The 25,223-nt window shown below is 44.5% G+C and overlaps 1 protein-coding gene across 1 annotated transcript in view; it reads left to right on the forward strand.

The window, feature by feature from the left end:
* Positions 1-12,388: 12,388 nt before the first annotated feature.
* Positions 12,389-25,223, forward strand: part of B4GALNT4 (beta-1,4-N-acetyl-galactosaminyltransferase 4) — a 197,458-nt gene continuing 184,623 nt past the window's right edge. Inside the window, exon 1 of the mRNA XM_044425888.1 lies at positions 12,389-12,539. Within this exon, the coding sequence (XP_044281823.1) occupies positions 12,389-12,539 (151 nt within the window). The remainder of the gene's footprint in view (positions 12,540-25,223) is intronic.

The raw sequence follows: 25,223 nt of genomic DNA on the forward strand, positions 1-25,223 counted from the left end.
GCATGACAGTAATTGCCTGGGAAGATTCTAGAGCAGATTAGGAAGTGCTCAATCTGTAGGCACCTTGACACTCACACGGTGATCACCTGAAGCCAACATGGATGTGTCCTGGCAGACGCGGCTTATTTCATTTGTTTTTAATCAGGTCCCTTTCTTAATGGACTGTGGAAATCTTGTGGGCATAATATATCTTGGCTTCAGCAAAGCATTTGACAAAGTGCCTCATGATGTCCCAGGCAGGAAGCTAGTTCAACGTGAGCATGCAAAGGGAGAAAAAATAAATCTCCCCCATTCCCAGAAAAATCTCTAGAATGACAGAAGGTGGAAGACCAGCTGCTCTTGCTCGAGAAGCAGCCTCAGCATCCCTCCTGCCAGTTTGCTCTGCCGGTGACATTCAAGAAGTTCCAGTCCCCTTGGCTGAGCTCAGGTATCAGTGCAAAATTATTTGCAGCCTGCCCTGGGCCGCAGGAAGGGATGGAGAGAAGACGTCAGCATTATTTCTTCTTTTTCCATTCATTTACATTACTCCTATATTGCTTGATATGATATGATATAATAAAATCCCTTTTATAACAATAAAAACAGATAAAACAATAACCAGTTTAAACAGTTAAGAATATAAAACAATGCTAAATCATAAGAAAGTTCTGTGATCAGCTTTGGAGTTGCCTGGGAAGTGGCTGCTAGGAAAGGCTTCCCCATGCAGGGTCCCTCCAGATGTGCTGGACTACAGTTCCCACCATCCTCAGCTAGCCATACTACTGAATCATTCTCAACCTGCAGGAGCAAACAGTAAGCAGAGGCTGATCTCTCACCGGGCAAACTCTCCCCGCCACTGTTGCGAATGCGGTGAGGTGGCCGCAAGGAGTGCCCCGGTGGGTCGCCGAGGTCCGTCTCCCTTGAAGCTGCATGTGGCCCCTATTGCGGATTCGGAGGCAAACCTCCCCACACGGTCCTTTGGCTGTACTTCAGCTCCCCTTCCAGTCTGCTGCTTCTGTAACAGCGAAGGCCATTTCCGACCAATGAAGATCTTCTCACACAGAACCAGCTGGTTAGCAACCATGGGCCCAGTTCACCTACAGTTAGTTATACACACTTACTTTAAAAAAAGCCCCACATAACAAAAGGAGACTTTCTCCTGAACAGACATGCATTGGATCGTGCTCCTGGGCTGCTTCCAGATGGGGCTCTTACTGCTGCTCATCAGAAGACATTGTACATTTACTCACGAATTTCAGATAGCACAATAGCCCATGCTCAGAGTTGACTATGGGTCGAATGTGACTTGTTGTTGAACCCTGGGTGGTTGTTGAAACATGTGTTGTGTTCTATGGCACCAGCCATGCTAACAGACTGTGATTTGTTAGCAACCATCAATCTACAATTCAGAACCCAATAACAAACTATGGGTTCTCTTCATGGGTTGCTTGTGGTCCATATTTTCCTCCTTAACTGACTTTCTTCTGGTAAGGAAAATGAAGGAAGAAATAGTGGGAGGGTTAGAAATGGATCTAGAGCTCCCCTTCACATGTATAACCCATGTTTCAGGCATGGTGATTACCCAGATAAAATTACTGGTGGAAAGGTGATTACTTTTACTCAGATTAAAACCAACAGAGCAAGCAGGTCATCATGGACTTTTCTAATTACTTTCAGTGGGACCAAGGCCGAATCCTTTATACACATGTGGGAGTCACACTGAAATCAGTGTAACTTACATCTATTTAGAAATGTATCATATTGCACTGCAGAGCTGCAATTCTATACACACTAAACAGAAAGGCAAATACGAGGACACTGGTTAAAGTGTTGGACTGGGGACTAGGAAGATCTGGCTTGAAATCCCCACTTGGCCAGGAAACTCACTGGGTGACTTTGGGCAAGCCACTCACTCTCAGCCTGACCTGCCTCACATGGTTGTTGTTGTGAAGATAAAATGGAGCTATGTGAGCTGCCTTAGGTTCCTCCCAAAAGGAAAAAATGTGGGATAGAAACATAATGTAATAATCATATTCTTAGGATTGTCACATCTCGCAGCTAAATGTTGGTAGGATAAGGGCAAGAGAAACATTTGTCCAGCCAAAGTCAGACGTGACAAGCCACAAACCCAAGCAGTATAAAGTCCTCCGTATTTCACAAACCCCCCAGTTCTATGCATGTCTCCAAGGAAGTAAGTCCCACTGTTGTCATGGTTAAATTTATATAGGATGACAGTGAATCCTTGCCCATGATGAATTTTAAGCTTTGCACAATGAAGTTCCCATTCCAGAAGAACAGCCCGTGTGTGCACATGTGTGTTTGTGTGTGCTTGTTGAGGACAGGTAGGCACCATAACACCACTCCCTACTCCTTTTCACAATTCAGAGATGATGTGACCTACAAAATGGGGAGTGGACTGCACAGGCCTCTAGGAATGACGCACAAGCAAAAGTTGTGATGCTGCTCTGTGTCTTGCACGTTGCCTCGGGAGTTTTAATGGAGAGGCTGTTGATCAATATCAATATGAACAGCAATCAATGGCAGCACATGATATCTGGCCAAGGGAGAGCAACTTTGCAGGTCTTCACTACTAGGAAAAAAAGGAGCACGCTTACTGAACACATTTGAAGTTTGCCCTTCATCACTATTTCAAGTTGGTTTCCACAAAATAAAATGAGACAACAATGAACAACACAAATCAAATAAAGGGAGGATTTAAAAAGTTCAGTTAACAGCAGAAGAATAGATGATGATCCTGCTTTTAAAAACTTATAACTCCCAGCATGCCTCACCCAACTATGCATTCCACCTTTACGGTCCAATCCTGTGCATGTTTAAACAGAAAAAAGGCCTACAACTCCCAATAGGATATTTTCCTGTGCCATACAAGTAATCACAGTGAAGATGCTACCGGGCGGGGGGGGATGTGTTTCTTCAGAACAAATTATGGTTGCACAGCACAGAGGCAAGCCGAAGGGAAGACATTAGGCCTGTGTGTAAGGACAGAGTGACAACTGACAGCACAGGTATTGTGCTAAACATTTCCAGCTCATTATTCTGTAATTCATCAGCAGGAGTCAGCAAAGCAATTTCAGTAGCAGTGATATTCTTGTCTGCATAACAGTCCTCTGTACTCCCCTGCTAAACAAACCTCTCAGAGCATGTTTTGAGGAGAGAGCATGAATCTGGAGCAATGCTGAGTCCCCACAATGACTTCTGGGCACATCTCAGTTGCCTCCCCCTTCAAAACTTATGCATGCTGCCACTGGCAAGCGTTACATGAACTGGGTCTGCAAGCAGCCAAGCATGTTCGTCCCTGCAAAACATCCGCGAGGGGACCAGTCGTGCAGCAGAATGGCAATAAACCTCCTGTACATTTGGAGCTCAGCTCCAGCTTTTGGGGTGCAGCTGCCTCTTCTCCGTGGGATCCCGCAGCACCTGCCCCCCAGTCAGTCAGCTTCCTTGTGCTATTTGGCGGCGATGAGCAGCTGCTTGCCTCCCGTCTGTGCTTGGCTGTGAGTCTGCCCAGTGGCCGTGCTGTACAGCAGAGGGCTGCTGCCAGGGGCCCAACCTAGCACTGGATGCTTGAGGTGTGGCCAAGCCAGGTGCCAGCCCTGGCAAGCCCTGCCGAGGCACACGGGCCCAGCAAATAGCCCAGTGCCAGCACGTCACAGCAACTGTTGGCATCGCAAGGCACTCTTGGGATGGGGCCATAAGCACATGAGGCTATCTGCCGCAAAGTGACTCCAGATGAAGCCACCTCGGAGTAGAAACAGAAGGGCTGGCTCTGGCTATGTGAATCCATCCAAAGTAAGGACAATCTGCGGTTTTCTTCTAGGTTTTATACTGAGCGCATTGTTTCCAAGCCCTCCAGAAGTTAGGAAAAGGTCAGAGAAACCTTCGTCCCTTTCCCTGTTCTCTGCCGCAAGGCAGCTGGAGAGAGAAGGAGGGAAGGCATCAATGCCAAGTAGTTTAAATATGGAGCAGACTGAAGAAAAGGCTGTATGATCAATTAAGCAGCTTAAAATGTCAACAAAAAAGAAAAACCCAAAAAGGAGTCAGAATCTGTTCTTACCATCTCGCCAATGCATTGATTTCTAGAAGCAGATGAATACTGCTTGAGAGTAATTTCACTTAATTGAGCAGGGAGGGGGGATGGTTTCCACTTGGTTAAATGAAATCTTAGCAGGCAGTGGCTGGGGAGTTGACAGGTCTGGGAGGAAGAGGCCATCATCTATAGTAGGGCAGGTAGGTGTTGTGTAAAGGCCCATTTGAAAGCACAAACCTCTTTGAATGCCCTGAAAAATAGGCTGATGGCCCAATCCTGTGTGTGTTTGCCTTGCACACTTCCCAGCATGCCTCAGCCAGCAACATGTGCACCAGGCTGCACCCTAGGACACCTCCCAGCACCAGCTCCTTCCATCAGTACTGGCACCCCTTTCACCAGGAGGTTGGTCCCACCTACCACGATGGAGCTCATTCCTGCATGAGTTTCTGGGCTCTCCTGCTCCTCCTATGGCAATCAAGAGCTAACGAGCACCTCTGGGTTCTGTTCTTGAGAAATCACCCAATTATTTTAAAATAAATGTTAATCACCCATATCTTCTACGTATAGTGTTCTCTCAATTTGTACTGTATATTGGACCTTTCCCTTCAAACATCTGGTGATGAAATGTTCATACAGTGACAGCATGGCAAGAATTTACAGGACTTCCTCAGTGAAATAGCACCCTTCCCAAAAAGAGCATAACACCTGCAATAAATAATTGTCTGGAAAATAAAGGGGATATTCTATATTGCCACAGCTGTTACTTTTAATAGAATGCTTTATGCTGTCTTAATTAGTGATGCTTATTAGCAAAGTGCCTTGAGCTCTCTATATGTGAAAAGACATTACAGAATGTTATTTTAAACTGTAATGTGCTCTTTGTGCAATTCTGTACCTATTCACCATTCAATGTCTCATTATGTTATGGAATATATTTTTATAAGTTTAACTTTATGATTACCCATGCTTAGCGCACAGGATAGTGCGCAATTAAACAAAACAAAGCAAAACAAAGGATGGAAGTATATGGATGCAGTCCTACACTGAGGTTTGCTGGCCAAGAGGCGACATGATTCAGCGAAAGCTGCCCTGCCGGTGAGTGCCAAGTGAAGCCTCGGCACAGCATCTACACTGGTGGAACCGTCAAAAGGGGGAGATGTGGACTGAACTGGGGAGGAGCAGGCATTTGCCATAAGCCTGTGGTACCCCTCCGATCCATGGCCAGCACAACTCCACACAAGCCCCGGATCTGGCACAGGACATTTCCAACAACTCCCATGGGAGGGAGGGAATTCAGAGATAGCAGCCATCCCTCCCCCTTCCCCTCACTTCCCCTGTCTATGAGAACTGTAGGATATGGGTAGCTTCTGCAACCTTGTGCCCTCAAGATGTATTGGACTACAGCTTCCAACAGCCCCGTAATGTCAGGTTTTGTGGTTACTTAAGAAACTCAACTCAAAGTAATGGTTTATATGGTTATTCTATAGCCTCTTGTAAAATAAGTTATGCCTTCACGATGACTGAAGGAACTCAATTCAAAGTAATGCTTTAGGCTGTGGAAGCCAGAATCCCTCATTTGTCATTGTCGCTTCTCTGTTCTTACCCTGCAAGTATGATCTTGCAAACTAGCCTAATCTAAGTAATCTGACACAAAGCATTTTTGATGACAGACTGGGGGCGGGGAAGGGAATAGGGAGAGATGTGTGAAAATAAGCAGACTGGCTTTTCTCATAGACGGTGGGTGGCAGTCCATGAAAGTTTATCTCATAATAGTGGTGCTCCTTATGGTGCAGCAAGGCTCCTTCTTGTTTTTGCTGCAACAGACTCTGCAAATCTTCTGACATGGTAACCTAACAAGACCAAACATGAACGAACACAATACACCTCCTTGCAACTTTTCTAAAGATGGAGAGCAGTTTCCTGAGCAGTTGTCTGACTTTGTGGTTCTATAGACACAAATGCACCCACTCTCAGTTTCGGTTGGGACATCACGGAGAGGAAGCCAAGAAAGTCCTGTCTGAAAGATGTCTGTTGATATTCACCTGCGAGAGACACAGGCTGGTACTTCTCACCCATATTTAGCCCATGTTAACAACAACAGGGAAAACAAAGAGATGGAAAGGAGCAGAGCAGAAGCTTTATATTACTGGTGAGGGAACCATGGAAATGTGACATTGGTTATACAACAACATGACAATAAACAAGGCTAATTCTTTCATACCAAAAGAATTAATTTCTAGAAATGATGTGCAGCAAAGGGTCTTGCTGCATCATATCCAGCTCTGATGGAAGAAGGTATGTTGTATTTATGTGTATTCACAGTGCTACATAAGCATAAGAAAGGGTCAGACACCTGGACTGCCTAACACAAATGCCCATTAACTGTAGGAGCAGCTTTATTTCTGACATGTGGGTCCTACAGCTCCACCGCAAAGTATTAATCCATGGAGGAGAATAATTGTGAGGCTCTCTCTGCTCCTTTCAATTCTTGTCCTTTTCACGGTAGCATCACTGGAGATGAAGGGAGTTCCATACATTCAGCTGCAATATAATGTTTAGCTGAGAAATGCTTGTTCAAGGCGGTATGGCAGACTTTATCCTATTGGCCAAAATGAACAAATCAAGCTCAGGCCTGCAGTAGTCATGGTGAGGAGCTGTGGTTCAAAGCCCCAGCATTTTGATAAGGTTACCTCTGTCTGTTTTGTTCTCTCTGACTTTCTCTTTAAAAGCTGTGCACTCAGCCTTTCCAACACTGGCTCCTACGTCTCTGACAACGTAAAGAGCCAAACAGACACTACTGACTCACCTTACAGCGAGGGTGGCCTTGTGAGAGACAGAGGTGCTTAGAATCTCTGGTGCCAGTAAAACAGAAAGTGAAGGGAGTGTTAGGGCCAAAGGAGCTGAGACTCTTCACACAAGTAGCAACCGAGTAAATGGCTTTTAAAAAGGACATGGAAGGCGCAGGGGATTGGAACCTTGGCGTGGGGAGGCCGGAGCTTTAACCATCCCCCCACTGTAATCCCAAACCACTCCAATTGGTTATTTCCCCTCCCATTGCAAAATAGCAGGGGGAGGAGACCCTATCTGGATTGGTACCACAGGAAGGGCAAAGCATCCAAGCCAGTGTTCCAGTCCAGGTTGGGGCCCCTTGCACCTTCAGTTTAATTTTAAAAGGCTGCTCCTTTGCACAGCTGGCAACAGTGTAGTGTCCAGATTAGGGCCCCTTCTCTTATAGGGGTCATGGCTAAATGGGGATCAGAACTCAGATCTCTCAAGTCCTGGTCCAATCCTGTAACCACTATAGCATACTGGCTCTCTTACCCAGTTATCATGTTCTGATAGATTGCTTCCCATGCTTAATGGAAATGCCATTATGGTCTGAAGGGAAAGCATGCCTAATTCCAACTATTTGTACAATGCAATTTCAAATAAGCTGAATTGTACTTTAGATGGAAAGCCTGGATAAAACATATTATATGCAATATATGGAATGTAGTGTCATTGTTAACACAAACAAACTGCCTTCTTCTTCATCTTTTCATCAGTTTAGTATAGTCTCATCAATGAGGCAACATTTCCTTTCTAAACCCCATTGTCAGCCTATTCAAGCATGCCTTAATCTGGCATGGTTCTTCTCAGGCAAAAGGATAGCAGATGCACTGCTTCTTACTAGAGAAGTCAGAAGGTTTTATGAGATTTCTGGGAGAAGGATTTGGTAGATCATTACTATTTTCTCAAATGAAAACAAGTGAACAGACAACCAATCAGTAAATGAACAGATATTCTTTTTACATCATTAAGGACCTGGAACAGCTCTTCTGCTTCATAACATTTTATATCTAACTAGACTCAGAGGGTGCTATGGGTATGCTGTTAAAATATGAATGAACTTTAAGTATGCTAATAGATAAACCTTGTGCTATTACTGCAAAATCCAGGGTTCTCCAACCACTTTGGATCTGTGGGAATCTGGCAATGGGAAAAACTGCTGTGGACACCAGCACAAAGTTGTTCCCATGGAGGATGTGGCTAATCATACAGTGTCTGCCATGGCAGGCTGACTGGTCGAGAGGTTGTGTTAGGATCACTCTTTCCTTTCCGTCGGAAGAGAAAAATATTCCAGGCTTGCAGAGAGTTCTTTTTAAAACTTTATTGCAATGAAGAGAACAGAAAAGAATGGTTTCCTTCCCATTTTTCTGTTCACCTGAGCGCATGTTCACACACCCCTTTTGAACCCTGTTCCTGGCCGCTTGTTCCCGCCTCCTTTCCCCTAATTGGCTAATAGGGTGCTGAGAGTTTACACTCTTTCTGTCTGCCTACTCCGCGCTGCCCCAATCTGGCCCTGCCCCCGGAGGGCTACAGTAGGCTCATTTTGTTCTGCCCAGCTTGTCAATAAACAATCAGGAAGTATTTGGCCCTCCTGCCTACTTGTGCTATCTGATTTTGGCCCCTCCCCTCCTTTGCGCTAAGTAATTTTCTTTGTTACCTTTTAAAATCTCTTTACTCCCTTGTTTCAAATCATCCTTTCACACCTATCAGTTGGAAGGGGAGAAAGAGAGAGATGAGCACCTCAGAAGGAGGGAAAACTCTCCTGGAGAATTGCTTCCTGCCTCATCCAATTTTCTTCCATCCACACAGCCTGCCTGCTTTGTATGCTCTCCCGCTCTCTCTCGGCCTCCTCCACCTGCAGCTTTGAGTCTCACAAGATCTCTCCCTGAACCGCTTTCCTTACCATCTCTCCCCCTCCTTCTAGTCTTCTTCTTTCCTGGTCTCTAGACTTCCTCTTTCACTCTCAGTTTAACCCTGGCCCTGCTTGTTTGTTCCTACTCACTTTTTTATCCTGCTGTTTTCACCCCCACGCTCTAGTCTGGCTTTTTCTCTCCTTTTCACACTCCTGCCCATCTTCTTTTTTCATTCTTTTTCCATCTTCATTCTCTTTTTAGCCCCTAGCATTGTGCTTTCACTCCCACTCACACCTTTAGTTGCCATTTCTCCACTTAGTCTTTAGACTTGTCCTTTCACCCCACCCCACCTCTTTGCCTTGCTGTTGCCTTGTTTGCTCTCCCTTCCTGTGAGTATCAGGAGGTTCAGAAACCAGAAGGAGAACCTGGCGCCTCAATACTTTCCTTTTTATTTATTTATTTGCTATTGTTTTAATAAAAAGCCAGCACCATCAACTATGGTTTGGAATTCATTTGTTTGAAAGTAACAGTATTTGAGGTCAAACACAGTTTGTTTGGTTCAGACAATACAACAAGCTGTGGTTAAGGAAAAACAGAAGCAGATGTTTGACTCTTTGTAGCTAGGGTGGAGGATGAGAGGAGAAGTAAGATTTATGAGCATAAAGCTCTCAGAGGCTTGTTCCATCCAAACACGCTTATTCTCGAAAAAAAAGAGTGAATAGTTTGGGGACATTGCACTGGGGGCTCCTGCTATAAATGTTTGGTCAAAACAACAAGTCTTTCTCAGTTTACTACCCAGTTTACAATGGGGTTTACTACCAAGTAATTGTGCATAGGACTACAATCTTAAGTAGAAAGGGAAAGAAATTTATTTTGATAAGTGAAAAATCAGAAAACAAAATCAGTTATTGAAGGGAAAGTGTGTTTAATATCAAAGAGCAGAAAAGTTCCCAGATCTTTATCTGGAAATACTCCATGATAGGACAGAATGAAACTTTTGTTACAGATAAATTAAAGCTTTAAAAAATCAAACACAAAAAAAGGGACAGAAGCAAAGGAATGGATGCATGAGTAGTTCATGGGTCAGGAAAAGGTTTAAAGGACATCAGTGGTGTCCACACACAGCTCAGACCCTTCAGGGCCTTGACACTCCAGAATTTTATGCTTCCCCCCTTGAACTCAATGCAATTCTCCTTGTCCTTTGCCTTCCTTTGTCTCTGCTCCAGAGAAAACTTATCCCGTATGGATAAGGGAGTTCAAATGAGGCTTTTCTCCTGCAAAGGATTCCACTCTTTTGAGAGCTGTTATCCCTTAGTAGGTATCATTAGGCAGAATAAAATAAAGCAGCATCTAAGCGGTAGTGAGGCTGTGAGTGATATAAAAGGAAGCAGCCATCCTTGCAGCAGAGAAAAGCACATGGGACTGCTTGGATTCCTGTTCAGAACCATGGTACTACTTTGTGTCTGGAGTGTGGAGAACACAGGAAACAGCCTTACAAGGAGGCAGCTCACTAGCCCAGAATTGCCGGGAGTGACTAGAAGCAGCTCTCCAGAGTTTCTGGCAGAAAATTTTCCAACTCTTCTTAGAAGTGCTGGGGATTAAATCTCAGCCCTTCTGGGTGCAAGAAATGTGCTCTGTCACAGAGGCAAAGCTGCTTCCATCCTTGGGTGCCTCAGCCCCTCTCTGGCCACCTGCCTCTGCTGCTAAGTGGTAGATAAACAAAATGGGATTAAATGGCAAAGGAACATACTGCACTTTGAAATCCAGCCACAAGTCTGGAAGTGGCAGTTTTACTGAGCTTTCTGCAACAGGCAGATCAGTGGCAAAGGTATGCAGGGAGGGAAAAAATTACAGTGGCAGGGGGTGGGGTGGACCTTTCCCAGGATCCCCTGAAACCCAGCAGTGCTCCCAAGTACAAATATACTTAACCTCTTTGCGCATCCAAAGCACGTTCTAAACACCCCCCGCCCCCCCGAAATGCAAGCTTACAGGGCAACAACTTGAATTTGATTGATCTATATGCTGGAAGTGGATTTATACAGGGCATTAGCAAAGCCATTCCTCTTAAGTAACAAGCACTTTCATCTGGTCACACCCTTCTAAATCATGCTTATTTCCCACTGAGTTTCACCAAAGTTTGGCCCGAGAGAAGGAGGAAGGGCAGGCTCTCTAGTTCACTGCAGCGTACAATAATGAGAGAGAAAACAGTGGATGCCCACATACATTTGGACTTGCTACTGTTTGTAAAAAATGTAGGAGATTTAAATTGCCAGCTCCCTGCCACAAGTGAGCACGCCTGTGCAATTCTACCTGTGGCCGCCTCAGAGCAAGGCAGCATCCCTCAGCCATGCCCATCTTAGAGCATCCTTGCTGCCTCCTCTGTGGAGTATCAGCTTGCATCTGTGGGGACGGAACCATCCCCAATGAAGGGGGGAGTTCCAATACCATTACAACTAGCTTTACAAAGAAGCAACCCACAATAGGTAGGAAACGTGAGAGTTGCCTTTCCGCAGCCACTGAAACCAGATTTCGCTTCCACGAGCCACAGCCAGGGCCTATAAGCTTTGTAGTCGGTGGAAGAACACCCCGCTTGGGTTCCACCCCCCTTTGCCAAGGCAGTCACTGGACCCGCTCCCCAGGTGGATGTTTGCACGTTGGCGTGGAGATGAACGCCGCTCACAGCCGAACTTCGCCTTCGTTGCCGCCTCCTGAGCTTGGCGATTGGGCGGATGGAGCAATCCTGCGCTCCGATTGGGTTCTGTGGGGCTGTCGATCCGGCTGCCCCGTTTCAGGTTCGGTTGCATCGCAGCGTGGGGATGCTGCTCTCTGTGAACCAAGGCAGAGCAGCGGCGGGCGAAGAGGCGATGGTGCTGCCGAAGCATCGCTGCAAACCTCGCGCGCAGGACGGGCGTAGCAGCAGCAGCAGCAGCGACTTGGGCTTTGCAAGCATGAGGCGGACAATGTGAAGTGCGGGCCAAGCAGCCAGAGTAATGCAATAGCAGCCCACAAAGCCAGTACGTGGAGGAGGGGGAGAAAGTCCGGGCTGCTCCGCTCCTTCCATTCATTGCTCGCCGAGGACGGATTATCGTTGTTGCGGAGAGGGCATTCCGGGCTGCTTTGCAGCGCGCAGAACCCGGAGGGAAAGGGAGGTGTCGGCGAGGGAGCGAGGCAGCCGTCAGCCCCTCCCCGCCCCCCGCCGCTGCTTTCCCTCGCAGTCGCCGGGAGTCTCCCAGATGCTTCCCCGCCGCTGCCTGGATGCCTTTATCCCTCCCCTCCGAGAGCTGGCGGGAAGCGGCCGGGCTCCGTCCAGGAGCGAGCGCTAGCAGCCCCCTCCCTCCCTCCCGCGCATCCTCGGCGGGGACCGAACGGTGCCCTCCTCCTCAGTTCTCGCGCCCTGCCGGACAGCGCCGGAGCGAAGTTTGCGCGCCAGCCCGGAGACGCCAAAGTTGCCGCCGCGGCAGGTGACGGAGGACGCGCGGCCGGCCGACCGGCGGGGAGAGGGCGTAGCTCCGGTGCGAGCGGCGCTGGGGACGAGATGAGCAGCTGCGAAGGGCCGAGTCGGCGGCCGGATTAGGAGCGGACTGCCTCCTCGAGCCCGCCGCCTCCTGCTTCCTGTTGTAGGGTGCCCATCGCTCACCCCCCGGGGGCAGGCTGACCCCCCGGGAATGCTGCCTGGAGGATGCTGTGGTTCCCGGTGAAGAAGATCCGGAAGCAGTTCAAGCTGCTGCTGCTGCTGGTGCTGCTCACCTTCGCCGTGTGGTTCACCTACCTGCACATCAGCCTGGTGCGCCAAGGCAAGGCGCTTCGCCTGCACTTCGCCTATGGCAGGGGTAAGGACGGGCGGCTGCGAGGCCCCGGACGAGGTGCCTCGCCTCCTTTCCCAGTCCGGGCTCGGGGAGGGAAGCGGTCCTCACCCCAACACGGGCTCTTGGCTAGCTCTTTTTTCCTCCAGCTTTTAAATCAGTCGTGGCATGGTCGCTTTCCTTCCTCCCCCTCCTCCTTTTGCATCCAAACTATGAGTAACCAGAACAACGCTTGCACAAGGCTTGTGCTCTGCCGCCTGGCATATTTAATCTGGAATAATTACCACCCGTTTTCCAAACACTGACAATTGCGAAGATCTGAGCACCTGTAATCACACGTGGAAAGTGAAAGGACAGGTTGTGATATGGGAGGACAGTTAAGCTATTTTAAGTAGTAACAAAGGTGGATTTTGAATGTGTGAGCTTTGCACCTTCAAAGAGTAGGGCCATCTCCTGTATTATTTTGTTGTATTTCTTGCAAACAGGTTGCCAGCTCCCCAAAGACATGTCATGCATTTTTCCATGGTCCATTTTCAGCGACTTCCCTGCCCTTATATAGACTCTCAGACCACCTTTCCTATTGTCCGGAGGCAATGAACTTTTAATTCTGGAGGCAAATCACTTGGGTGTAAAACTTCAGCCGTACAGTGGGACTTGTTTCTGAGATAACATGTACAAGGTCACACTTTGACATCTGGTATATAAGGAAGTGGTTAGATCCCCTTTCCCTACAGAAGAATGGGTGGCATGTGGCCCTTCAGATGTGGTTGGGTTGAAGTCCCCAACAGCAACTCCTTCTGATTGAGAAGTGAGACAGTCCTTTTGTAACTTGAAAGGTGGAGCTCTCAGGGTTGTGGGAGACTAGGATGTGTTCAGCCTCTGCATCTTGCAATGTCTTCATGGCTCTGATTCTCTTCTGTAACTTCTGAAAAGGTTTCTGGAAGAGCATGTACGCAGGTATTAAAAAACATGATTGAGGATTATTTTGAACTGATCTCAGTTCAAGGATGACTGCCAAACCTTTATTTTGTGCCAAGCCCTCTTCAGGGGCTCAACAACCCCCCTTTTTTTCTTCAGATGTAGAACAGGTATTGGAAAAAGTGCAACCCCAGGCATGTTTGCTGAGAAGTAAGGCATGTGCAACCCCAGGCATGTTTGCTTAGAACTAAACTTCACTGGGCTCAGTGGGACTTGCTTGCAAATAAGTGTACCTGGGACCGTAGCCTTTGCTTTGACGCTGTGGATCCAAATTGCTCTACAGAAGAGCTTCTGTGTGATTAGCTAGCTTCCAAAGCTCAGGTCAGGCACTTGGCTATAATTGCCAACAAACTGTCCAAACCCTCCAGGTCTTTAGTCTTCATGGTGAAGTGTTTGTAGCAGCAGCTCAATATTTCTTTGGAGCAGGGCTGTGTAATCATTTCTGAATCCAGCACACAGGGCTCCACTGTATATATTGGAGAAAGAATTTCAAAGTACACGGAAAATCCAGCTCTCTCTCTCTCCATCCAGGTCAATGGCTGGGTTTTGCACCAACTTGCTAAAAGGGAGTCCTTGTGGCAATATAGCAACAACTTGTTCATTATGCCGCTGGAATCTTTCGCGTGATAAAGGTGGACTTTGCACTTGTAGCGACTGAGGCAGGTTAGCAGAGCTCACGTTACCATGCTGATACTTTCCTGGCCCATGCTGGATAATATGTGACATTTTATGGCAAACCTCATGGAAAAACAGCATGAGGACAAAAATTAATGGAATGAGTTGGAGAACTGTGTTTAATTTTAAAATTCCATTTTAAAATGTCACATTTGATCTTTGACTAATAAACATGTGTCACAATTGTTTATTTCCAGTTACAGATGTGAGTGTGATAATTTGCACATATCTTGCAAACAGGAAACACTGTTGAGCCACACTCAACAGATCTGCAATACTTCACACTTATTCTGAAATTCTTAAATTGAGGCACAAGAAATTGAAGCTGCCTTTCACAAATCCTGCAGTGGGCTTTGAATTTGTTAGTTATATTGTACCATACTTTAGGAAATGTTGTATATCCCTTCTGAACAGTTAGAATCCTCCGAAAGAGCATTTTCAAGGGGATTTCAAGATTAGAAACCAAGGGGAGTAAAAACATGCTTTAATTTTTAAATTAAAGTCAAGGTTTGGAGCTTTCAGAGAGTCCAGGAAAGAAGCATTAAAGGTTGCATGCACAAGCACTATGTTGCTTTAGCCAAGAGTTGATTAGCGCCCCCTTGGCATACTAAAATATCTTTGTGCGCAGATCAGAGTTGTCCTCTGCAGTAGGACAACCTTTTTATCTTTTAGTTTCAGGACTCTGTGCAATGGGAAAAAAAATGGTGCACTCATGACCACTACTTCCAATACATGAGATCTTAGAGATTATAAAGGGCTGGCTGTGGGCCATTGTTTGTATTACAAGAGCAATCCTACCACAGAAGAGTATGGAAAATTATATTAGCATTTAAAAAAACCAATCAGCTCATTTAAATTCTTTTTGAACAGTTTGAAATAAGAAATTGAAATGTCTTGAAACAGAGGAGGTTTTATCTCTTTACTGTTACCTTATTTTAAAAAACCACTTTTTTTCTTCCTTGAAGGGGAGATGTGACTTGGTAGCATTAGATTTGGTTATCATTTTCTTCCAGCGAGTAAAACCTTCCAACTTGAGTTGAATTACTTTAGATATTTTACACCACTGTGGTCAAGGAGTGATTTAGATAAGTTAAACTCTGACCTTCCTGTTTTTAAAGACCTTTTGGATAATTTGTTGTAAAATATTAAACCCTATTCCTAAAAACAGGTCACTTCTATTATGACCATCATAAAAATACTTGTTTGAAACAATCAAGGCAGAATTGCATGTCAAAAGTTATACATTAATAACAATCAAACACGAAGTTTTCTCAGCCCTTTGCTGAAGTGTGAATATTTCACAAAATTGCTTTTCTTTCCATTGCAGAGGAGGTTTGAATCGAGGCAGATCTTACTGCAGACGTTTAAACACTGAGCCTATTCTAGAGAGGACTGTTGGGTTGGAACCAAAATTCTCAACAAGCCTTTTATTGAGCAACCTAGTGAATGAATACTTACTTGCATCCTTGCGTGTGTGCTGTGCTGGGTTTTTTGATCAATTAAAAAGCGACTTCTTGAGTAACCACTTGCAAATACTTGGGAGCGCTGTCCCTATAGTGCGCATGGCTATGCTGAAGTGGCTTCAGAACGATCCTGTATAAGAGATGTGGGATATGTCTGTTTTGCTCTAGAACTTACCGGTTAGCTCTGGCAGTGCAATCAAAGCTTTGCATATCGTTGAGCTATCTTGGCCAGTTCATTGGTGATCAGAATGTCCCATCTGCAAGTAATAGATCTTGGATTCGGAATGAAAACAGCCTTGATGGATGCCTTATGCCAGAGGCAACCTTTTGGCCCTGTTGTCACCAGCCATGTTGTTTTCCTGCCCTGATGACCTGATCTGGGCTTAGGAAGCTCGGGACTGCAGTGCTTTCAGCTCTTCATAGACAGTTGGTTTCAGCAGATGGGATGTGATGATTTCTCTTCCTTCCCTTGGCCTTTGGCTTGTGAGGTACAACAAGATTCGTCTTTTCCGGAGTGCTCCTTAACATCTTATGAAGCTATGCACAGCAGTCATTTGGAGCTTCAGGATTCGGTGCTGTCAGTACTCTGATGGCCCACAGATGTACATCTTTTCTCCACCCAGTTGTTCCAGGGAGGCTGTGCAACTACCAAATGGGTGTCTGGATCTGGGATGGGTAAGAAGAGCCAAGGGCCCACCTTGTCCAGCATTCTGTTCACGCCAGCTGCACACGGGATCCTACAAGCAGGACATGTGCGCAGCCATACCCTCCTGCACAGATTCCTGAACTACTGGTGTAATAAGCCTACTGCCTTTGCTCCTGGAGGTGGCATATAGCCATCAGGACGAGTAGCCATTAATTACCCTTTTCTCCATTAATTTGTCCCTTTAAAGTCATCCAGATTGGCTTGCAGAAGCGACTCCTGCAGCTTACGCCATGTGCAAAGAACGTTTCCTTTCATCTGCCCTGAATCTTCTACCAGTCAGCTTCATCAGGTGATCCTGGGTTCAGGCATTATGGGGGAAAACGTCTCTACTTTCTCCACAGCATGCATAATTCTTTCCACCTCTGTCATGTTTCCCCTTACTCAGCTTTTTTTCCTAAGATAAAGAATCTCAGCTGTTGTAAGCTCTCTTTATAGGGGAGTTGCTTCAACCGCTCGATCCATTAGTTTTGCCAGTTTTGTGCTTTTACAATAGCCATTTTTAGGCCTGGTGGCCAGAACTTGACACAATATTCTGCACCAAAGATTTGCAAAAGGCGAGTGTCACACTGGCAGTTTCATTTCCAAAGTCTTTCCTAATTATGCTCAACACAGAGTTTGTCTTTTTCACAACAGTCATGCACAGGGCCAACAATTCCATCAAGCTGTCCACCACCAACCCGAGATCCTCTTGGTCAGTTACTGCTACCTCAGAATTTATCAAGTGTAGTATAAATTTCCCAAGAATAAGTTGGGATTTTTTAGCCCCAAGTACGACACTTTACACTTGATTGTGTTGAACTGCATTTACCATTTTGATGCCCATCCGCCCAGTTTGGCATGAGGGAGAATGAGCTCAGGCAGCAACATTTTTGGGCTGGCCCTGAACTGAGCAACCGGCTAGGAGCTATGTTGGCATTCCTTTTCATGTGCCTGCTGCTAAGAACAAAAATTATGACTTGCATTAGAAACAGGGTGTTTTCAGTGGGGCCCCAGATTTTTGGTACTCATTGACCTAAATCTTGTCTCTTCAGTGTTGGATTTAGGTGGGGCTTTGAAGACCTTACTTTTCAAATTGATTCCATAAGTTAGTAGAACAGCTCTGTGAGCAATTTCTGGACATCCTTTCTGTAGTGATCACCTTCAGTCTGTACCTTGTTTCTGGCTTCTTCATTTTATTATTTTGTGTAAAGTGTGTTCTTTAAAATGCTGAAAAATATTTTAGAATATAAATTGGTGGCGCCATAGAATTGTTCTGTATTGCATCAGTGCGCCATCTTGAGTTAGCAGTATTGCCAGTAGCTTGAGCTGCAATTTTATGCTGGCATTATTATTCTTTTACGTAACCCTGTGTTGTGATCAGTCTTACACATGCTTAGCTTTAGTCTATAATGTTTAAGGTGCAAATGAACTGAACTTTCATCTGTTACAAGCTGTAGAAAGAAACAACTTTCCATGGAGAAAATAGATAACCAGTGGTTTACTGAGCTACCACATGACTACAGGCTACTTAATTATGCTCTTTACCAAAATCATGTGACTTCCAAGCTTATATTAGATGTGAATTCCAACAAGAATAAATGTTTTGACAAAATTTATGCTTAGATTAGGATGCTTGTTAAGTTATTGTGTTAATTGAATTTGGTTTATATGCATCCTCATAGTAAATGTGCTTAGTTTTATTTCAACCAACACATGAGCAAATTCCACTCTGCTTTGATGCTACCTCAGTTGACTGGAGATCCACCAGCATATGAAACGAGTGCTGGTGCTAGGGAAAAGGTAGACGAGAGTAGGAAATACACATGCTTTTGTAAGAATAATTGAGGGCACATTTTCTCACTGTTCTGGCTGAACTATCTTCCATCAGCTTCTAAATTACTTATAAAGGATAGGCTAAAATAACGTGCAACCCTACCTAGAGTCAAAGCTATCAGCTTGATCTCTTTTAAATATTTTGTTACAACTTGTAGCCTTACATACAGAATCAAAATGGCAAGATAAGAATATGGGCCTATACCATATTTCTTCAAGTCTACAGAGGAAATGGCCAATTGCTAGAGGAAGCTCAACTTTTTCTTTCTCCCACCCCTTTCCCTGTCAACACTTCAACTGATGTTTATAAAGAATCATGACAGAAGTTCCAGAACCATCACACAGGTTTCAGTAGCAGAAGATATGGACACTGGCATTTTCTATCTTCCCATACTTCTTCCCCTTCCCAAATCTTTATGAGATACTTGTGCTGGTAACACTGAGTTCTAGTTCTCACACAGGACAGGGTAAAAGAAATAGCTGAGTTTTGTTGAAATAAGGGTGTTAGCCAAGGCTTAATTTGTTCTTGGAGTCTTTAAAGCAGTTAGTAACTGCAGTAGGAACAGTAACTTGGTGCTAGGTTAATTAAGAACTTTGGATGCATCAGAAAGTCTTGGATGCAAAAAGTTACAGTGTGGGTGGGCAAGCGGGAATGTTGACTGGCAACCAGGTAGTGTGCAAATAATTTTCCTTTTTAGCCCCCCCCCCAGTGTGTGTGTGTAAAAGGGCTAGCATGTTCAGTGTGCTTTGTAGTAGTGGTGGTTTCATTTTGCTAGAAGCCTGATCTGATTTGTTCTGTTGCTTAGCTAGCAGACATTGATTGTAAATTATTATTTACAGAAGTCGTATTGTTACATTTTTGTTTGAGTCAGTAAGATTTGCCAAGCCCTTCACTTTCTGGACCCAGTCTCCTTTATTCAGCCAACTGCTAACATATTATAAGAACATAACAACAGCCGTACAAGATTGGGCCATAATTCTCTCTGTTCTAGTATTCTGTGGACATAATGGCCAACGGGCTGCCCACAAGAAACTCACAAGCAGGACATGAGTGCAACAGCACCCTGCCAGTCAAGTTGCTCAGCAATTGGTATACATAGGCATATTGCCTCTGACACTGGAGGCAGAGAGAGCCATTGATAGCCTTATCCTCTATGATTTTGTCTATTAGCCTCATCCAAATTGATGGCCATCACTACTTCCTGTGGCAATGAGTTCCATAGTTCCTTTTACTTTTCTGGCTCACCCAATTTATGGGATAGCCCCCTGTTCTAACATTATGAGACAGAGAGAAAAATGTCTTCCTATACATTGTCTATACCCCGCGGCTAATTTTGTATATCTCAGTTATATCTCCCTTCACTTGCCTTTTCTCTAAGTTAGATAGCCCCAGATGTGTAACCATATGGGAATTGCTTCGGCCTCTTGGTCACTCAAATTGCCCTTTCCCAACTCTGCAGTAGCCTTTTTAGGTGTCATGACCAGAACTGTGCAGAGTACTCTAAGTATGGCTGCACTGTAGATTTGCATCAAGATAGCATGATACTGTCAGTTTTGTTCTCAGTCCCTTTCCAAACATGAAATTTGCCTTTTTCAGAGCAGCCACACACTGGGCTGACATTTGTAGCAAGCTGTCCATAACAACCACAAGAGCTCTTTGTTGATCAGTCACTGCTAGCTCAGATCCCATCAAGTATATATGCATACTTGAGATTGTTTGCCCTAATATGTGTCATTTGACACTTGCCTGTATTGAACTGTGTTTGCCGTGTTGAGGCTCATTATTGCCCAGTTTGGGCAGATCCTTTTGGACCTAGTCAGAATTGCTTTTTGTTTTAGCCACTCTAATTTGGCATCATCAGCGCACCTGGCTGCCTCATTTAATACCAGCTCATTCATAAACAAGTTGAAATGCATTCATCCTGTGGGCCCTACTGTTTACATTCCTCCATTTGGGATAATTCACCAGTTATACCTATTCTCTCCTTCCTGCTCTTCAGCCAGCTACTGATGTGTAGTAAGGGGACCTTTGCACGTCTAATCTTTGGTGAGGGACTTTGTCAAAGGCTGTCAGGGCTGTACCACATCAGACTGCAACTGACCGTTTATTCCTGCAAACAGATATATTTGCATAGAAAACAAAATGTCAAAGAGATACGTGGAACAATAATATGTCTGGAAAGAGCATTCAGTCTGCCTGCATCCCTTTCTGAAGCAATTCTGAAGCAACACAGGCCTACTAGCTCCATGAAATGTAGGATTTAGTTCTGCTTTATTATCTCTCCCCCACCCTGGAACCTTTAAAAGTGGGTTCCTTTGGGTTACATCCCTTCCATTAATCCAAGAAGAGTGAACACTGAGGCCATAAATAACATCTTTGATGCTGTGGTTGTCTCCATCGTGCCCTACAGAGGAGACAGTGTCATGCACTTTGGAGCAGCTTCCTTAGTGGGGGTCAGTGGAACTGTTTTGATGTCGCCATTTTAAACTTGCTGTTTGGCAGCTTTTGGACATGTGTGGAGAAGGTTCAAATGTACTGCAGTGTCTTAAGTGTGCCTGGAACCTTAATGGAGTCCCATCTGTACAATGAGGATGCATTCTGGGGCTGACTGAGCCCCTGAGACTAGTAGGTTTCAGTTCAGCTGCTGCTGGTGCGGTGGTGCCTTTGTTGCTGACTGCACGTGCTTCTATAAAGAGGAGGATGTGGATAATCAGACGCTCATTACTGCACGCGTTCCTCTCACATCCTGTTCTCATGCATGCAAGTGTGCAAGGGGAAAAAAACACCAAGGGTGTTTCTCATAACAAAACTTTTCTTAGTAAGTTCTGAGGATTGGTGACCAAATCTGCCAGCTTCTCCCTCCCTCCCTCCCTCCCTCTCTCTGTGTGTGTGTGCGCGTGTTAAAGTGGTACCTGCGGTGGTAAGGCAACTCCACAGCCTGATTCATCTTAATGATAGTGCAACTGAATGAATTATGATTTTAGAACTGCACATAGCTCAAATGTGATGCTTTTTCTTTTGAGCTACAGTGGACTGACTTCCTTTTATGGCATAAAGGGGTGTTGGGGTTTTGCAAAAAGTTCATCATTTAACAACAGAGATAGATGAAGGCTGGGGCACCTGGTGATCAAATTTGCAGGTAGTACAAAGTTAGGAGAACTTGGAAACACTTCAGAAAATGAAAAGAGTTGAATACTTGGGTAGGGGATTAGTTTAGGGCAGGAAGCATGTAAAATATTACTAATGGGCAATTTAATATCTTAACCTGTAACTCGCCCAGGGAACCTTATGGTTAATGGGGAGGGACAAAAATCAATAATAAATTAAATGTAAACTTTAAAGTGACATATTTACTCTAGCTATCCCTCTAAGTAAGGAAGAGGAAGCAGTATCATGTTGAACTAGAAAAATGTACTAATTCATGTTTAAAATGTATTTATGTTCATTATCAAAAGCATGCCAAGTCCATCACTGTGCTTATGATTAGCCAGGCTCTTGCTGGATCATTCTTTCCTTAGTATTTATTGCCGATGTCATGCAACCATTCGAATGTTTGCAAATAGTCAAGTTAGCGAAGAGTAATGAAGTGGCAGAGAGTTTGTAATTCAGTGTTGTGAAGAGACTGGGTACTTACAGCCCACATGAAAGAGAGAGGGCTGCAACTTGATTCAGAATGTAAGACTTCCTTAGATGGAACAACTGCTTTGATAGCTGTACATCGAGCTAGCATGTTGAGTCACCTTTGCTATGCTGGAAAGGCACGGGCCTGCAGCTGGATGGGTGGCCACATGTGGAAATGGAGCAGGGGATTGGACTTGATGGCTTTATAGGCCCCTTCCAACCGTATTACTGTTCCGTTCTGTTTGATTCGATTCAATTCAGTTTGATTGGATTCTAACCACAAATGCCTTGTCAACATGTGTGCCAGAATCAGAGGGTGAAATGGACTGTAGTGCATTACTGCTGCAAACAGGAGATACCATTTTTATTGGTTCTGTACGTTAAAAACACAAAGTTCCTTTAAACTGAAAGAGAACAACATACCAAAATGCTAAGACATCAGAGAGAATAGTTCTAGCAAATGATGCTTCTGTCCCATGCTAACTTTCTACTTTCAGGGAGATCTTTATGTATAAAAGCGTTAAAAATGTAATCCTCCTGTAGGCTAGAATTCATTCTGACATTTAGTTCTCACTTCACTCTGCTGCATGTGTGGACTTGGCCCACTTATTTCCCTTGCCTCTAAGGGACAAAAGTAATTAATCTGATTGAAGAAAAAGCAAGTCAAATCTTTCTTGGAGTGCTTTGGAACAGGCAAAACTAAATGGACAGCTAGTTTAACAGAGTCCTTTATGATGGCCTTTCCTTGCAGTGGAAAAGGTGAGCTTTTGCTATAGTACCTGAAGCTTTATGATTGCCAGATGCTTCAGGGAAATGCTACAGCTAACTATTTTCAGAAGGGTACATTTGTATACCACAAAACTGGGGCCAGTGATCTAACAGGGGGAGACTCTTCTTGGGTCTGTGCAGTTCTGCACATGTTAGGAAGTCAGTTTCTATGTTACCCATAAGCAAGAAAAGAAAACATGAGTAATTTCTGTTTCATCTTTCCTTAGTAACTATGTGAAGCAGGACTTAAGGTGAGATGCATGAGCCCTGCTTGGCAAATTAACTCAGAACTGGGAAAATAAATAATATGTGGGCATAATTCTTGTTTCCTTTCCAGCTCTTAGACAATTGTATTGATTATACTTTGAGAAAGGAGAGACTACTACCTCTTCTTTAAAGTAAAGATATTTGGACTTGAAAGGTAGTGCAGGGTTATTTTTGTGTGATTGAAACCCAAGTTGGTTATTATCTAAATATGGGATATATAGTATCACAGCAGATACACCAGGTATAACAGCAAACAGGACATCTGGAGATATGACATAGCATTTGGAAACAAGTAGGGCAGCATATTTAGCATCTAAAAGACACTGCTAAAACACTTTAAAGCAGGGATGTCATGGTTGAATGAGCCTGTTTTCAAGTCACTTTTTTTCTTCCGCCTCCTAACATAAATTGAAGGATCATAGACCAGTGGAAGAAATTAAGGGCAAGGTGTGTAGAAGAAGTTTAGATAAAAATGCCCGAAGGCAGAGGGAAACCAAGTATTAAATTGTGGCAAGGACCACTGTAAATTGGTGGACCCCTCTGATTTATACAAGTGCGCATGGCTTTGTGACAAGGATGAGAGCCCTTGTGGATTCCACAGTTAGGTCCCAGCAGCATCTGTTGTATCCTCCTCTACGGTATTCCTATTTACGTATCTTAAGCTTTAATTTCCGTTCATCAGACCGTGAGGGCACTTGTGAATAGGCTTTAAGTGGGATTGGTTGAAATAAGGAGAGTGAGCTTTCAATATTCACAACTTCTGTGACACTTTAGGATTGTTCTGTAACTGAATGAATGTGCTAATTGGTCTAATTTTGGAACCTGCTGCCATTTAGAGCCAAGATCTGCCTCTACACCAGTATGAAGAAGTGACTGTGATGGGCAACAACCTGAAGGCTTTCAAACTAGCTTCTTCAAACGGGAGTAAAGCTGAGTGGGAAGGCTTTGTCTCCTTGACTGATAGCTGCTTGTCCTTTGCCTGAAGCAAGTAGCAGGTGACTGTGGTCGAGTAGCGATGGTGCAGGCTTCCCCTCCTACTCCTGCATCATCTCTGCTGATTGTTTCCTGTTCTTGCCAAGGTTGCACCACTGCTGTTCTCAGAGCCTCGTCAGCCCTTTCAAGTGGCACTTGTCAAAGAGTAAAGTGGGAGTTTGTGTTTCTCTTCATAAAAGCATCCAGTAGCCCCTTAGGGGTGGAAAATATGACATTAAGACTGATCCTCTAAGTTTCTGCTACCGCTTGGGAGGTGAAGTACACCACAGTCTTGCACAATGTGCATCTGCATCAGAGATGTGGATTTTCATGAAAATTCTGAAAGTTTTGCAATACAAACTAGGTTCATTTTGCATAGGGAAATTTTCAGTTTGTATCAGAAAATACTCTGTTGCCCTAGAGAAAACTAATTTAACAGTTTTATTTATTTATCTAACCAGTATTTAGCAAACACAAGCTTAGAAAAAATACTCCTTGTGAATTTTTCACCCGATACCACAAGTATTTGACCTGAAATGTTTAAAGGGGGGGGGGTGGACTAAAGCACAGTTAATCTACAGATTTTATTAGAATACTTGTAAAAAGTTAGAGACAAGAGCATGTCCCATCATATTGCTTAAATTTTTAAAAGGTACTAAAATTGTTGACACATTAATTAATTTTAGCAACCTAAGAACTGTGCATAATAAGAACAGTGCGTAAACTCTGGATTTTAGTGTTTAACTCTCTGCCATAAAGGTTTCTGGGGCACCTTCACTTTTGAGATCGCTGTTGTTTTAGTTCCATTGCACTTGAAGATGTCTATGCATTTCAATGACATAGATGCGTTATCTCATACAGTTGCTAAACATAAGCACCTGCAAAATATTAATACTTTGCCAAAGTTGCCTAGTACCATATATACAGTAGGTATGCATTCATTTTTACTAATTAACTTAGGCAGTGGATAAAAGCCGGAACCATTTCTGCCCATATCACTGGCTTGCATTCTTGTTAAGAACATAAGAAGAGCCCTGCTAAATCAGGCCAAGGGTTAGTCTAGTCCATCATTCTGTGCACACAGTGCTGACCAGCTGCCCATGGGAAAACTATAAGCAAGACATGAGTGCAGCAGCACCCTGCTGCCCATGTTCCCCAGCAACTGCGTTGCACAGGCTAGGAGCATGACAGTCGGACAGGCACAATTGGTTGTGGCCATGACAGTGTGTGACGTTCTGTTGGAGGAAGTGTAGCATAGTAGTGTTGTGGCTGCGCACACATGACAGTCAAACAGTGTTTTCTGTTTTTAGTTACTTGCCTGGCAAAAAGAAGGAGAAGTTAAATTGGCAAGTACCGCACAATTTCTCCAAAAATGCTGCACAATGCTGTCATTTCTACCAGCAAGAGAGCGAACAAGAGAGCGTGAGAGAGAGAGCGCACAGAAGTGA

Source organism: Varanus komodoensis, unplaced genomic scaffold (assembly GCF_004798865.1).
Source record: "Varanus komodoensis strain SLA01 unplaced genomic scaffold, ASM479886v1 scaffold16, whole genome shotgun sequence".
NCBI lineage: Eukaryota > Metazoa > Chordata > Lepidosauria > Squamata > Varanidae > Varanus > Varanus komodoensis.